The following is a 12,594-nucleotide window of genomic DNA, read 5'->3' as shown; positions in this document are numbered from 1 at the left end:
ACTCCTCTGGGCGCTCTCGCCCGCGTGGGGTGCGTGGGTGGTTGCAGACAGACAGACGGACGGACGGATGGACGGCCGGCCGGCTGCTTCACGGTCTCTGTGTCCAGGCGGTCCCGCAGCTCCTCCAGCCTCATGCCCGCCGTCCACAGCTTTTCCCAGCGCTGCCTCTCAGGAGACTTTTCAGAAGTTTCTGCCTTTGAACAGCACCGCTCTGTATGATTTGCTCTGGGAACTTCTAAGGGTGCTCCTTGCAAGCTGAATTACATTAGATCTCCCTCCAAGATCTAAAAAAGTGCCTTAAACTTCAGCGGCACATACGCTTGAAAGACAACTTTCTTGAAAGCCCAGGAAAGAAAATACAGACATTGCACTTGCGCTGCTTTCTTAATTCATGTAATTAGTGTGGAGATAGCTGCATGGCTGTATTTTCTTCAAAGAAACTGCCTCAGACAAATATTGGCTAATGGAAATTTTACTTTCAAATAAAGCAGCATTTGAAAATACATTAAAGGCCATTGTGGAGTAATGGATGCGGGAATCAAAGATGCTACAACAAAGCCTTCCCTGGGGCGGCTCGCAGAACAGTCTGTATTTTGTTGTGAGCTGATGGGCAGATCCCAGACTCATCTTCTTGCCGGTCAGTTCTTTCTTTCCCGCTTTTCCCTTCCCTGCCTGCCGTCCCCCTCGCCCCAGCCCGCTCAGCCCCCACACCCCAGCTCCACTTCGAGCACCTCTGCTCAGTCTGCATCTGAGTTTCTTTTGGGCAGAAATCTCTCAAGCGTGAGCATAGCCAAAATTTTTACTGAGACTGTTGAAAGCAAAATGATAGTAAATTAGGTCTTTCTGCCACCTATAAATGTCAACACAGTCAAAATATTTTAAAGGAACGGCCGAATACATTCTTGGGTTCCTCTTTCTGCAGGCAGATTTAATTCAAAATCAAGGATGTAGCCTAGACTCTGCCTTGTAAAAGTCTTTTGACGAATGTGGGAGTGTTTTCTGAAGGCAGTGTGGGTTTCCAGCCGTACCACACAGGCACTGAAAATGCTGAAAACGTACCAAAAAAACTCCCCAGTCGCCCAGCAGCTACAACTGCCAGGGCTGGGAATGAGCTGGGGCGGGCGGCGGAGCAGCGCGTGAGCGGGGTTCAGATGGGGACCACCTCGGGGGCGGCTGTCCCGGGGCCGGCCGCCCCCTCCTCGTGCGCGCTCCGATTTCCCAGCAAAAAGCTGACAACTTGCCCCGAAGGGGCAGGGGGAAAACAGGGCTGCTGGCTTCACAAAGACATCCTGTCTCCCTCTGAAAGAAGATCCTTGTGCCTAATTAACTTCATAAACGAGCTGGAGCTGTAACGCCACCACTTTAACCTAAAATGGAGGTAACCCAATCCCCCCGCTCCTTTCTGCCGCCGTAAGGGATCCTGCCCGCCGATTAATTTGCCCTTGTCCGCTTTCTGCCCAGCTGCACGTTGGCTGTGCACAAGCCGCTGTGCAGACACTGTTGACAGGGCTGTGCTAAGCTGGGAAATTATCGGTAGCATAAGAACCGCCGCCAATTATTCGCCTGCCCCCGCGTGCTGGCATCGCTCCCCCCTCCACGGCTCGGCCCCGCGGCTGCCGGCACCTGGCCGGGGTTTGGAGCGGCCCCCGGGCTTCCCGCAGGGAAGGTGGCCTGGCCGGGCTTACCGGGCAAGGAAATCACAGGAGGAAGGAGCAGTAATTTGTCTTTTGTTGTTGTTTTCTGAACTGGCACTTGGAAAAACACGACCGCAGGCAGCCGTGTCCGCTGCGGAGGAGAGGAAAATCCCCTCTGGCTTCAGCCCGGCGCGGGAGGGAGCCGCAGCGTAGAAACAGGGTGGCCTGTGCTAAATAAACGCCCAAACCTCGCTCCTGGAGACGCTGCCGGGGAACTCGGAGGAGCGGGGAAAAATCTGTCCCCTCTTCAAGCAGAGCAGGGGTGCCCGGCCGTCAGGCGCCCGGAGCTTCACCCAGCCCCGCTGCGGTTTGGGGGAGAGGTGCCTCGGCCGGGAAGGGTTTGTGCGGGCACCTCCACGCCAGCTTGGAGGCAAAGAGGTCTCTTCATCGAGGGCTGCGGGGGAGTTGGGGCCCTTCCAGCCCATGCTGGTTTGGCCCCCAACCTCTGCTTCGTTCAATAATGACACCAACTAATCATCCCTGTCCAATACATCATCTCTGCCCCATATATCTCTAGCTTTTCAGTATGGCAGCCCAAGGTGGGACTTAAAATGAGCTGTCTTTCTGTGGCTTTCGTTATGTTTGATGTGACAAAAAGTGGTTTTCAGTTCTCTTGTAAGAGCCAGGCTCTTCCACGTGAAATGGTGCAATGCTAACGTGGTATCGGTGCCTGCAGTCTCCATCCTCGGAGGTTTCCAAGCGCTGGTGGATCCAGTCTCACAGCCCCCCTGTGCTTGAGGGGGTCAGAGACCTCCCGGGGTCTCCCCCAAACACCTTGGGGACTCTGGGCACAGCAATGGGTGCAGCCCGCAGGGAGAGCACGTGAAACATTAGGAACAGAAGTGAAAAAACAACCAAGCAAAAATAAGTGAATTGAATGTATTAATCTTCACAGTATTTGATTAATGGGAAGGAAGAAAAGGCTACATTTTCAGCTTGATTGCAGGCAGAGGAATTGAGGTTGGGCCAGTAAACTGGGAGGGTTGTCGTGCTCAGGCTTCCCAGCTGGGCTGCACTGGGAGGGGATGTGCAACTGGAGGAGGAGGATTTTGCTGATGAGAGCTGATGAGGCAAAAATGTTATTACAAAGTTTAGGTTTTTTCAAGTGAAAAAAAGATGAAAAAAGGAAGAACAGAACAAAAATGGAACTGCTTTTGATAAATATGATACATTGGATCATTTCAGTATTGTATTCCTTTGGTTTTGGAGTGAAATGTTCTGATCAGCTCTCCATAACTGATGTTTGCAGAATACTTGCAAAACAAAGCAGCACAAAGAACAAATATACAAAAGGAAATCAGGCAAATCAAGTAAATGCATCAAATTATTATGCAGTGACTTTACTCACCCATTATTCTCAAATCACTTTTACAGGCCAAAATAATCCTCATTGTTTTTCCCAATGTGTGTGACTTATGTGGGCAGGTGTTAGTTCTTTGCACTGCGTGAAGAATATTTGCACGATACAAAAATAAGAGGTTTAGCTTGTGGTGCTGATGAAGGCTTAAATAAATGGTCTTTGTTTTTTGTTAGGATTTGAGTCTGGAAATGGCCTTCTATCAAATTATGTGAGGAGGATTACTTAGCCAGGAATGAATTTTTTACGGTGTGGGGTAGCTTTTCTGACCATTTCCAGAAATTAGTTAAAAAAGTAAAAGAAACTTTTCTTCCTTTGGCGAGCTGACAGTAACAGCTTGTGGGGTGGGTTTTGCTGCCCGTCTCGTAACGACCGGCCTCCTCGGGTGTCTGCAGAACATTACTTTTTTGGGGGGGGGGGCTCATGTCAGAGTCTGAGAGCACGTGGGGAAAAACAATCAGCCCCCGGCACCTCCCTCCGTGGGCAAGCCGGTCGTCCCCTCGCCGGCTCCCTGCAGCAGAAGGTCTCTGCCAGCCCAAGGGAGTTTTGTTTTGGGGAAATAAAGACCGATTCGCCTTGCCCTGAGCCCGAGGCCGGGCTGCTGCGGGCGCTGGGGCGGCGCGGGGCTGGTGCTGCGGTGCAGGTCCCCCGGGAGCCTCGGGCAGAGGGCCGGGGCAGTGCCCCCCGGCTCGGGGTGACGGTGGCCGGCAGCAAGGACAGCCGCTTTACGCATTGGCCAGCTTGCCTGCAGCTCGGGCTTCCCGTAACGAGGCCACCCTCGACTGCCTGCCGCAGGTTTGAGCCGCTTCTGCTTGGCAAGCCCTGCTCAGCAGCGAAGCCGGGCCACCCCGTGCACAGGATGTGTTTACCTCAAATATTTGATCCTACCAAACACCCCCCAGCTGATCTGGGAGCTGTGAGCCCACAGGGACTTTAATTTCCTTCATTTTCCAAGAATCCCATATGGTTGCTGGGGTGGCAGATGGGATAGTTTTCTTTTCTGGGGGATGTAAGATAGCAGTGGATTGAATGCCAGAGAAAAATGAGAGATTTCTGGAGGACTGTTGAGTTCTTCTTAATTGTGAATACAATTTGTTGGTGACTAATGCATCCAGACTTGCAGGATTACTTCATGTATTAGAAGCAGTGGCGCAATGGAAAAGATGTGACTAAGATGCTGGCTCCTGATTTACCAACACTTCCCCCCTAAACTGCCGTTTGGCTTCCTACTGGCATATTACAACTTTTCTATTAATAATTAAGCGTTTTGACACAGTTTGAAAGCACTTGGTTCAACACAGAATCTGCCAGCTTGATTTTGAGTCTGCTGAGAGCCTTTTGAAGGGAGGAAGCAAGGAGGGGGTGCAGAAAATACAGCTGCTGAGCAAATGGTGGAGCGAGGCAGAACGTGTCTCGGCCAGGCTAGGTGCATGAAGGACCCAGAGACACGTTAGCGTGGACCTGTGGTTGCCTCTGTTCCACTGCCCTGCCCCATTTCTTCCTACTGATCCCACTCCCAGTGCTGGTACAGCGTTTCTGAGAGACTGGTGGGTTGGTAATTTGCTAGCGATACTGCAAATTCTCTGTTATCAATGAGTTGTGCAACCGTTAATGAGCTGCTCTTCCATATTAAGATGACACGAAGCTCCCATCGCCTGGATCTCACCGGCTGGGGAAGGCACCGACCCGCCAGCCCGGCGAGCTTCCTCCCTGCAGTGCCTCCAACGCTTACTCATGCTGAAAATGCATCCATTTCTGATTCTTTGCTTATTCACTCAGCCTTTCTCCAGCATTAACATCAGTCTCTAAGCTTCATGCCAGAAGGCTATACCAAACCAGCAATGTCATTGCATCCCTTTGAAACATCAAGCATCGCCTGTCTGTATTTGGAAATGGAAGTGTCTATTAAGAGGGACGACAAAAGCTCCAGCTCTCCTTCCCAAAGTCAGAACTCTTCCCAGTCGCTCTCTTATTCAAGTGGAAAAGCTTTTAGATGAGATGGTTTATGAAATTACTAAAGCAGGGAAATATTTCTACGTATGGGAAATAAGCCAAGCAGCTAAATGACAAGACAAACCAATGTTCTGGGTATCTTCAAGTTTACAAAAAGGGACACGTCCATATTATTGAAAAGAAGATTCTGTAACCTGTGCTCATGGAGACAGAGGAGCTAGTAAATGGAGGTGTGGGGAAAGTCCGCAATGAAGACGTTGAACTTTTGTGGACCCGTTTGGTCAAGGGACGTTGACCACAATGCATTTGGGCTGCTTATTTCCCTAAGTGTATCATTATTTTCCACCTGAATGATTAAGCAGCAGGATAACTCCTGAGAGAATAACACTGGAGAGAGTTTAACATCATTTTTCTTGCATTTCAAGTACCAAACAGAGGAAGAATCCTGCCAGTCTGAAGCCCTGTGAGCTAACGGTCACGTCCAGGGTCGGTGCCATCGCTGACCTGCAGTGCTGGAGCCTGGGGAACTGCATGCTAGAGCCCGTCCCTCCGCGCTCTGAGCTTTGCTAGGACGCGCAGCACTGCATGAACTTCATGAGCTTCTCAACCCAAGGCTGCCTCCCATTTCATTTAAGTAACAGAGCCATCTCTGCTGGTGAGCTGCAGGCTTGTCCTTGTTTTAGCAGAGTTTAAGTGCCTTAGCATTAAAGGATACTGTAATCAGGTGTTTTTCTGGTTAGCTTTGAGAAGAGCCTTATGTTGTACGGCTTTGCTTATAGGAACAGATCAGGAGGTAAAGGGCTGGGTCATTCTTGATGTATTTTAATGCAGTCAGGTATTGGTAATGCCAGAACGGGAATATTGTTATTTATTCTCGAGGTGATTTCTTGAAAGGGCTTTAATTCATCAGTAGACTATGCCCATTATTGTTGTTAGATGTTCTGTGTCAGAAGTAGCCCGGAGTTCCACAAAAATAAACACCAAGTTGTAAACATTTTTGAAGTGGAACTGGTGTCCTCTCAGCCAGAAGAACAAAGGAGCAGAAGTTGTCTGGAAACCCTGCTGAGAATAACTCTTCAGACCTGTAAATGCCTTGAGGACTTGAGCTGTGTAAAGAAAGTGCCAGAGGCAGTCTGGATAGGCAGACTGCAGAGAAAGAGGAATTGAAAAGAGGCAGGTTATGAGAAAGGATTATAAAAGAGATTTTTTAGCTACAGCAACTGGAAAGGAGACTGGAGTCTAGAAACAAGAATTGCTGCCTTTTTTGCACGTTCAGGCAGCAAACTAAACATCAGAATGGGAAAGGCAGGGTGTACAGCAGGCATGGGAAGCAGGGAGGAGGCTTTAGCTTCTCAATTTATTTCTAAGTACCCTGGTTTGCTGGAGGAGTGGGATTGCCCCCGCAGCCGGTGGGCTGGCCGCGGCGACACGACGTCCCCCTGCTCCCTGCCCTTCCAGCAGCTTTTCCTCCCCGCTGGGTTGCAGGGCACGGCCGCTGCTTTCGAGGGGCACAGACAGACGGGCAGGAAAGGCGAGAGCCTCGGACTCGTGGAGTTCCCTCTGCTGCTTCTGTTGGGGACGAGTCCCTACCTGCCTCAGAAGACTCTAATCTTAGCCACTTCTTTGTTTCCTGATTTGGGTATTTTTGGTTCTTAGCATTTGTTTCTCTGTTTTGTTTCCCACTATGCACCCAACAGGAAGAGCCCCTCGCAAAGTCCTTCAGAGTAAGAAGAAGGAAAAAAAAAATAAAGGTCCAGATGACATTTGCTTTCTGCAGGCGGAACTGAAAGCAGGCAGCAGCCAACATTTCCCCAAAGCTTCTCACCACCTCTGCTCTCTCCATGAAAAACATAAAGGAGATTGGATCCTGCAAGAAAACCATTTCTAGAATGCCAGAGACCTCAGAATAGCCTGTTTTCTCACGTGCACTGGCTTCTCCAGTGAGGGAGGACTCAGGTCTTGAAGTCACATAAGCTCAGAAAGGTGATACTCAAGCAGTATCTTGAAAATAAACGCCTATATTTCACGGAAGGGAGATGAACCCTTCGTGCGCATCGTAGCCCTGCGGTCTGTGGGTGCTGGGAGGGCCAGCTTGGGCTGGGTCCTGAAATGCCCATTTGTTCTTCTTGAGAAAGTTGCTGGAAAGACTGGGAGAGCAGGTCCGCGAGGCTGCGCGGGGGTGGCTCGGTCATCGTAAGAGCACGTTCATCTCTTCTGCGAGCAACCCGGTTGAAACAGGATGGTCTTCGTACCTAAGAATCCCCACGCTGTCATTAATCAGTTGTTCTTTCCATGGTTTTGGGGGGCACGGAGAATGTTTTCTTTGCCACCAAGGATCCAAAGACACCAAAATCCTGCTCCAAGTTATTGATAGCTTCTTAGATAGAGGCCGGCCTGCGTGCCGGTTCTTGCTGTAAAGCTTTTTTTACTGCAACATGGCAGAAACAACCCTCTTCTCTGAGAATCATATTGATTGCATTACGCACTGTAATTAGTGTAGCAGGCTGTGCAGTTGGGGAAGCGATGACAGAGCTGACTTTAACGAGTAGCGAGAGCTGCATTCTTTTAAAATGATTTCATCTCAAAAAGCGCATTGGGAATTTCTAGTCCCGGAGCCCTGGGCGGCCGGATCTTCCTTCCGTTGCGCGGTGAGGAGGACCGGGGTCGGCAGCGGAGGCGGGAGCCGTGAGGAGATGGGCCGATGGCTGGGGGCATCAAAGCTGTCTTAGGACTCATCCTGCCCTGCGGACGGTTCAGTGGAGAGGAACCTCGCTGGAGGCCGGGAGCTTTGCTTCCCAAAGTGATGCTCCTTGCCTACCGAAAATCCATGCACGGAGCAGGTGACGAAGAGCTTTTTGAGATCGGCAGCATGGAGGAGGCTGCGTGAGCGGTGAGAGGCCATGGTGAGGCGAAAGGCCCACCTAGCAGCTCCTCTGCCTTCCAGGTGATAAACCCATGCTTTCATATTCCGTTTGCTGTGCAGACACTCACCGTCTTGGAGGCTCACTATCGCAGCTTAGCTGCGTAGAGCCAGGCACCGTGGCATACAGGTATGATACCAGCAGGCTCTGGCTCCCAGAATACCAGCTCCTCTTGCAGCACTAACAGTGAAGGGAATGTTCTGGTTCCTGCTGCCCAGAGGAAAACACTCCACATTTTCCAATGCCTCTAACATGCTCTTTCCATCAGAGGGCAGAAGCATGCTTGTGCACAGATAAAATAAATCAAAATGACCTGCCCTATGTGCCGTATAGCTCGTTGCATTAAAGGAAGGTAGGACATCATTACGAATGACCAGACAACTACACCTGCTAGAAAGAAAAAGAAGCAAGAATCAGTGCTTCAAGGGTTAATTTCTGCAATTTGGGTGAACCTGGTGGTCTTTGTAGCACCTCCTTCTGTTTAAAGTTGGAAATAGATTTAAAATATGGTAAGTACCAATGTCAAACAGTTTTGTTAAAGACTAATACAGGTAATTACTCATTTTTTGAAAGACTGACAATTTTGATGACAGAAAAATGCAAAAAGGTTGTTTTAAATAGTGACAATTATTAGAACATTTTGAGGATTTCTGTTCACAGTCTGCCTGTGAGCGTTCCCTGTTTTACAGCCTTCTGTGAAAGATGTGGTGCACTGCTGTATCTCATTTCTATACGCATGTAATTCTCTGACATAATAAAGGTGTTGCCCATAATTACAAAGGGAAATCTTTAGTTTCTGTTGAATCCAGTGACACAGCTTCTGCGAAGAGTGGAGAAGCCAAGAGTTTGGCCTTAAGCAGCTATGGACCTCAGAGTAGTTCAGGCCAACAATTTAACCTTCTGTAGTCTCCTCTAGGTGCCATTGCAGTGGTGATATTTATGACATGGGTGCTTTCCCCCTAGACATTGGACCCAATCCACGGGTCTACCCTTTCAGTTTTGAGTTGCACCGTCAGAGAATGCCAGCTCCGCTCGTGGGAGCTGCCGGCGAGAGGCACCGGCCCCTCGGCAAGTGCTGGAGCTGGTGGAAGGCCCAGATACCCCGAGATGGACCCGGGGCAGGCGAGGAGGGCTTCAGGGTGGTGGTTGCATGGAGGCATGAACCAGAGGGAAGCTGCTGTGCCAAGAGTGGCGTTTTAGTTTTAAGGTGCTAAGTTGTAACTCAAACTGAAGGGAAGAGAATTACAAGAAAACACAACGTTCAAGGTCAATATTTCCTGGAGACACTCTTGGATGTTGAGGGTGGTTGATTCTTTTAAATAAAGGAGGTTGAGGTTTTACATTCAGCTTGAAATGGAAGAAAAATGTTTGTCATGTTCTATTCTCTGTTAATACATGGAACGTTTCATTCTGGGCTTAGACAGTCAGGGGCTGAAACAATGAACTTCTGCTGTTGTGGTCTAGTAGGTACCAAATGATCATCGGTTAACCCGTTACCCTTTTCACAGAGACTTCATCCTTTTATGAAAGGTTTCAGAGGCAGCGTAGGCTCTCCTGGCCACTGCCCGCACACGAGCCTACCTGCACTTCGGCCCATGGTGTGTGTGCTAGTGCTGCCCATTTTGTTCGTTTTGGAGGGGAGGGGGGTTGCCTTCATCCTTTCTGGAGGTTGGGTATTTTGTTTGGTTTTTTTTTGTCCCAAGTTGGCTACTGGTCCAAGCAACGTTCCTCAGGTGGCTTCTCCTCAAGCGCGAAGGAGGCACGTCATGGCACACCACGCGGTGACAAGAGGAAATCGGGGTTAAACATAACTAGAAAAATGTTTTTATAATCCCGGACAGGTATTTGGAACAAATTGTGTTTGCAGCCTGGAGCTGAGAGGGAGGGCCCTGCCCCTGTCTGCATGGGGCCACATTTCCCTCCACCTCAGGACCGAGCCTGGTGCTCTCAGGAATCGGCTCAGCAGCTTCATCCCCTTCCCCTCGGAGAAGTGCCGGTTCCCCGAGACGAGAGAGGAGAGATGAAGCGATGGCCTCGGGGATGCCACTAGTCCTGCTGCGGCCCTTTCCCTCCCTCCAACGTCCGTCTGGTCTGGTGGGACCCGTAAACCGCTGTTACTCAGGGCTGAGGTTTTCCCACATGCTCTGGAGCCTTCCTCCCCCCATATCCCTCCCCTCTCCCTCAGGAGCCCCAGCTCAGGGACAGGGATGAGGATGGGGACGGGGACGAGGACAGCCCGGGGGTTCCCTGTGGGGTCGCACCCTATCCCCACCTCATCACGGACCCGTGTGATCAGAGGTACCATCCCCCTCTCAGGGGAAAACATAAATCGTGTTGCTTTTACAAAACTTCTTGTTTTTACAGAGGCATTTCCAGTGTGGAGGGGTTTTTCTGGTGTTTTATCAGGGACGGCGTTTCTAGTCTGAATTAGGCAGAGAATGCAGATGGCTTGATAAGGACAGAAACAGTAGAAGATGAATCAGACTCAAATTGGTATTTTAGTACAATAATTGCTTTTGGTGAACCTGCGAATGCCCTGAATCGAATAGTTTTGAAGGAACCAAACACTTCTTGCCTGACTTCTACATGCGCTTACTAGTTCAGTAACTCAATTCAAGTTCAGCTGGCAGGCGTAGCTTACAAGTGAGAAATCAGGAGCCGTTTGCATGAGGGGAGAGAAGAGTTCTTCAACAGAAAACAGGTCAATGAAATGTTTACGGGGCTGAAGGCACGAGCGCGGCAGGAGCCCCGGGGCCCTGGGAACCTCGCCACAAGCTGTCGGCGTGACCTGCGAGGCGGCCGGGGGATTTTCTGATGATGGTGGGGACAGGGCAGCCCTGGCTGCTCCATCCCAGAGATAACGAACTGCTCCGGGCTCCCAGGCCCTGAGCCCAGTTTGGTTAGAAAGGTAAATGGGTGATGGTGGCCGGGCACTGCGGGTTGGAGCCCAGACTCTGACACTGCAACAACGGCTGTGCAAAAAAGGGGATGGAGGCGACTCGCAGGCGTCATTAACGTCCCAGAAATGCCATCAACTATTTTGGGCAGCAGTGGGGGGAGTAAAACCAGGCAGGTAAGTGGCTGGGCTGCCAGCAGCGAGACAGCGCTGCGCACGCGGGATGTCGGGCTCACTGGATGGGGTGATGGAGCAGGGGTTAATTGGAAGATCCAGCTCTTGTTGTCCAGAGAAATGCAGATCTGGCCTTGAAGCATTTCCCAAGGTCTTGGCACTTCATTTCGTAGCTGTGTCTCATGCTCTGAATATTCCCAAGGCACTCGCTATCGTCAGATGTCGTCTGACTGTCTCTCGGTTGCTGTTTGTTTCTGTGGTTGCACGTTGATAAGGTATCTGGTTATGTCTTGCAGCCCTCAGAATCCAAGCCCAACGTCACCCCTCTCACCGTCCTGGCCCATGTTCTCCGCACCATCAAGTCCTATGCCCACCTCCTCTACGTCCAGCGACTCATCCCCCATCAGGTCTGTTGCAGAATTCGCTTTGCTTTTTGTTGCTTTTGCTCTTTTCTGTTTGATTTACTCGGTTTCCCCCCACTTCGCTTTCCTTTTCCCTTTGCATCCTGCTCAAACTCCCCCAATGCAGCTATCTGCACTCAGCAAGAGAGGAGCTTTCAAATGCCTCCAGCCCCAGGGGAGACCCTTTGGATCCCCGCAGTGAGCCCCATGGCCGGTACCCGCTGACCCCCATGGGCAGGCGAGTGGGAGCCGGCGCTCATGGGTCGCGCTCGCCGTGCTGGGCGTCGGGTTTCTGTGGTTTTGCCCAGCCATTCCAGCTCTCGCAGTTTGCTTCGCTCCTCTCTGCAACAGGTAAGACGTGTAACTGCCTTCCCGGGTGCTGCGAGGGATAACAAGCCTTTGTAAAACGCTGCGATACCTCATTTTCTGACTGCTTCCTTTTCTTATCTGGAATCTAAGGCGGGTAAAGAACAGGGGGCAACGCAGACTTTTGCTGTTGGGGTACCCGTGTCTCAGGCACTTGGGCATCACCGGAATAAATCAGTCCTGGGAGCTACAGACCGACTGAGGGCAGATTCCCAGTGGGATGCTGGAGCAGCAGGTCAGGCCGTGCTGCCCGCCAGCGCCTCAGGGCTGGGGGGTGCACATCCCCCCTGGGCTGTGAGGTCCCGGGGGATGCTCATGCCTCGCCTCTGGGCTGTGGGCAGGGTGCCCTGGGGTGGGATTTCTCCCCTCCGAGCCCACCCCTGGCGCAGGGGAGCGAGAGGCCGTTGTCGGCCCAAGCAGAGCGCGGCTCCCAGCCCCTTGGCACCGGGAGCACCGATCCCTCCTCTTAGAGGAGACGTGTCAAACCTGTTTGTTCACGACAGGCACAGCCCGAGCTCTTCCCCTGCACCTACAGCCCTGCAAATGCTGCCTGTGCAACGGCTGCCTGCTCGTCAGGGTTCTTTATTTGGTTTGCTTAAGCGTCTGCAAAGGCTGACGACGGGGTAATACCATCCAAGCAGCCTTCCCGCTCTGGAGGAGAGAGGTTCATCATCCCCAAAACAGCACAAGGGCAGATGGGTGAAGCTCCTGAGTGCTTTGCTGGCCTTGTGCTGCACTTGGAGGCAGAAACCTCATGTGAGCGATCGCCGGGGTCCAGCGTTTCAGTCCCTGAAAGCCCCCCGAGCTCTGACGGACGCAGCCACAGCCCAGA

The 12,594-nt window shown here is 51.3% G+C and overlaps 1 protein-coding gene across 2 annotated transcripts in view; it reads left to right on the top strand.

The window, feature by feature from the left end:
* The window catches only part of ARHGAP26 (Rho GTPase activating protein 26), a 146,052-nt gene that overhangs the window by 126,173 nt on the left and 7,285 nt on the right, over nt 1–12,594 (top strand). Inside the window, exon 21 of one of the 2 annotated variants that reach the window (XM_042790077.1) lies at nt 11,292–11,402. The exons of the other annotated variant lie outside the window; for it this stretch is intronic. Coding sequence (XP_042646011.1) covers nt 11,292–11,402 — 111 coding nt within the window. The remainder of the gene's footprint in view (nt 1–11,291; nt 11,403–12,594) is intronic. 2 annotated transcript variants of the gene reach the window in all.

This window comes from Tyto alba, unplaced genomic scaffold (assembly GCF_018691265.1).
Source record: "Tyto alba isolate M040663 unplaced genomic scaffold, T.alba_DEE_v4.0 Super-Scaffold_17, whole genome shotgun sequence".
NCBI classification, from domain to species: Eukaryota; Metazoa; Chordata; class Aves; order Strigiformes; family Tytonidae; genus Tyto; species Tyto alba.
The sequence above is the reverse complement of the archived record's forward strand: the minus strand, read 5'-3'. Positions and strand labels throughout refer to the sequence as shown.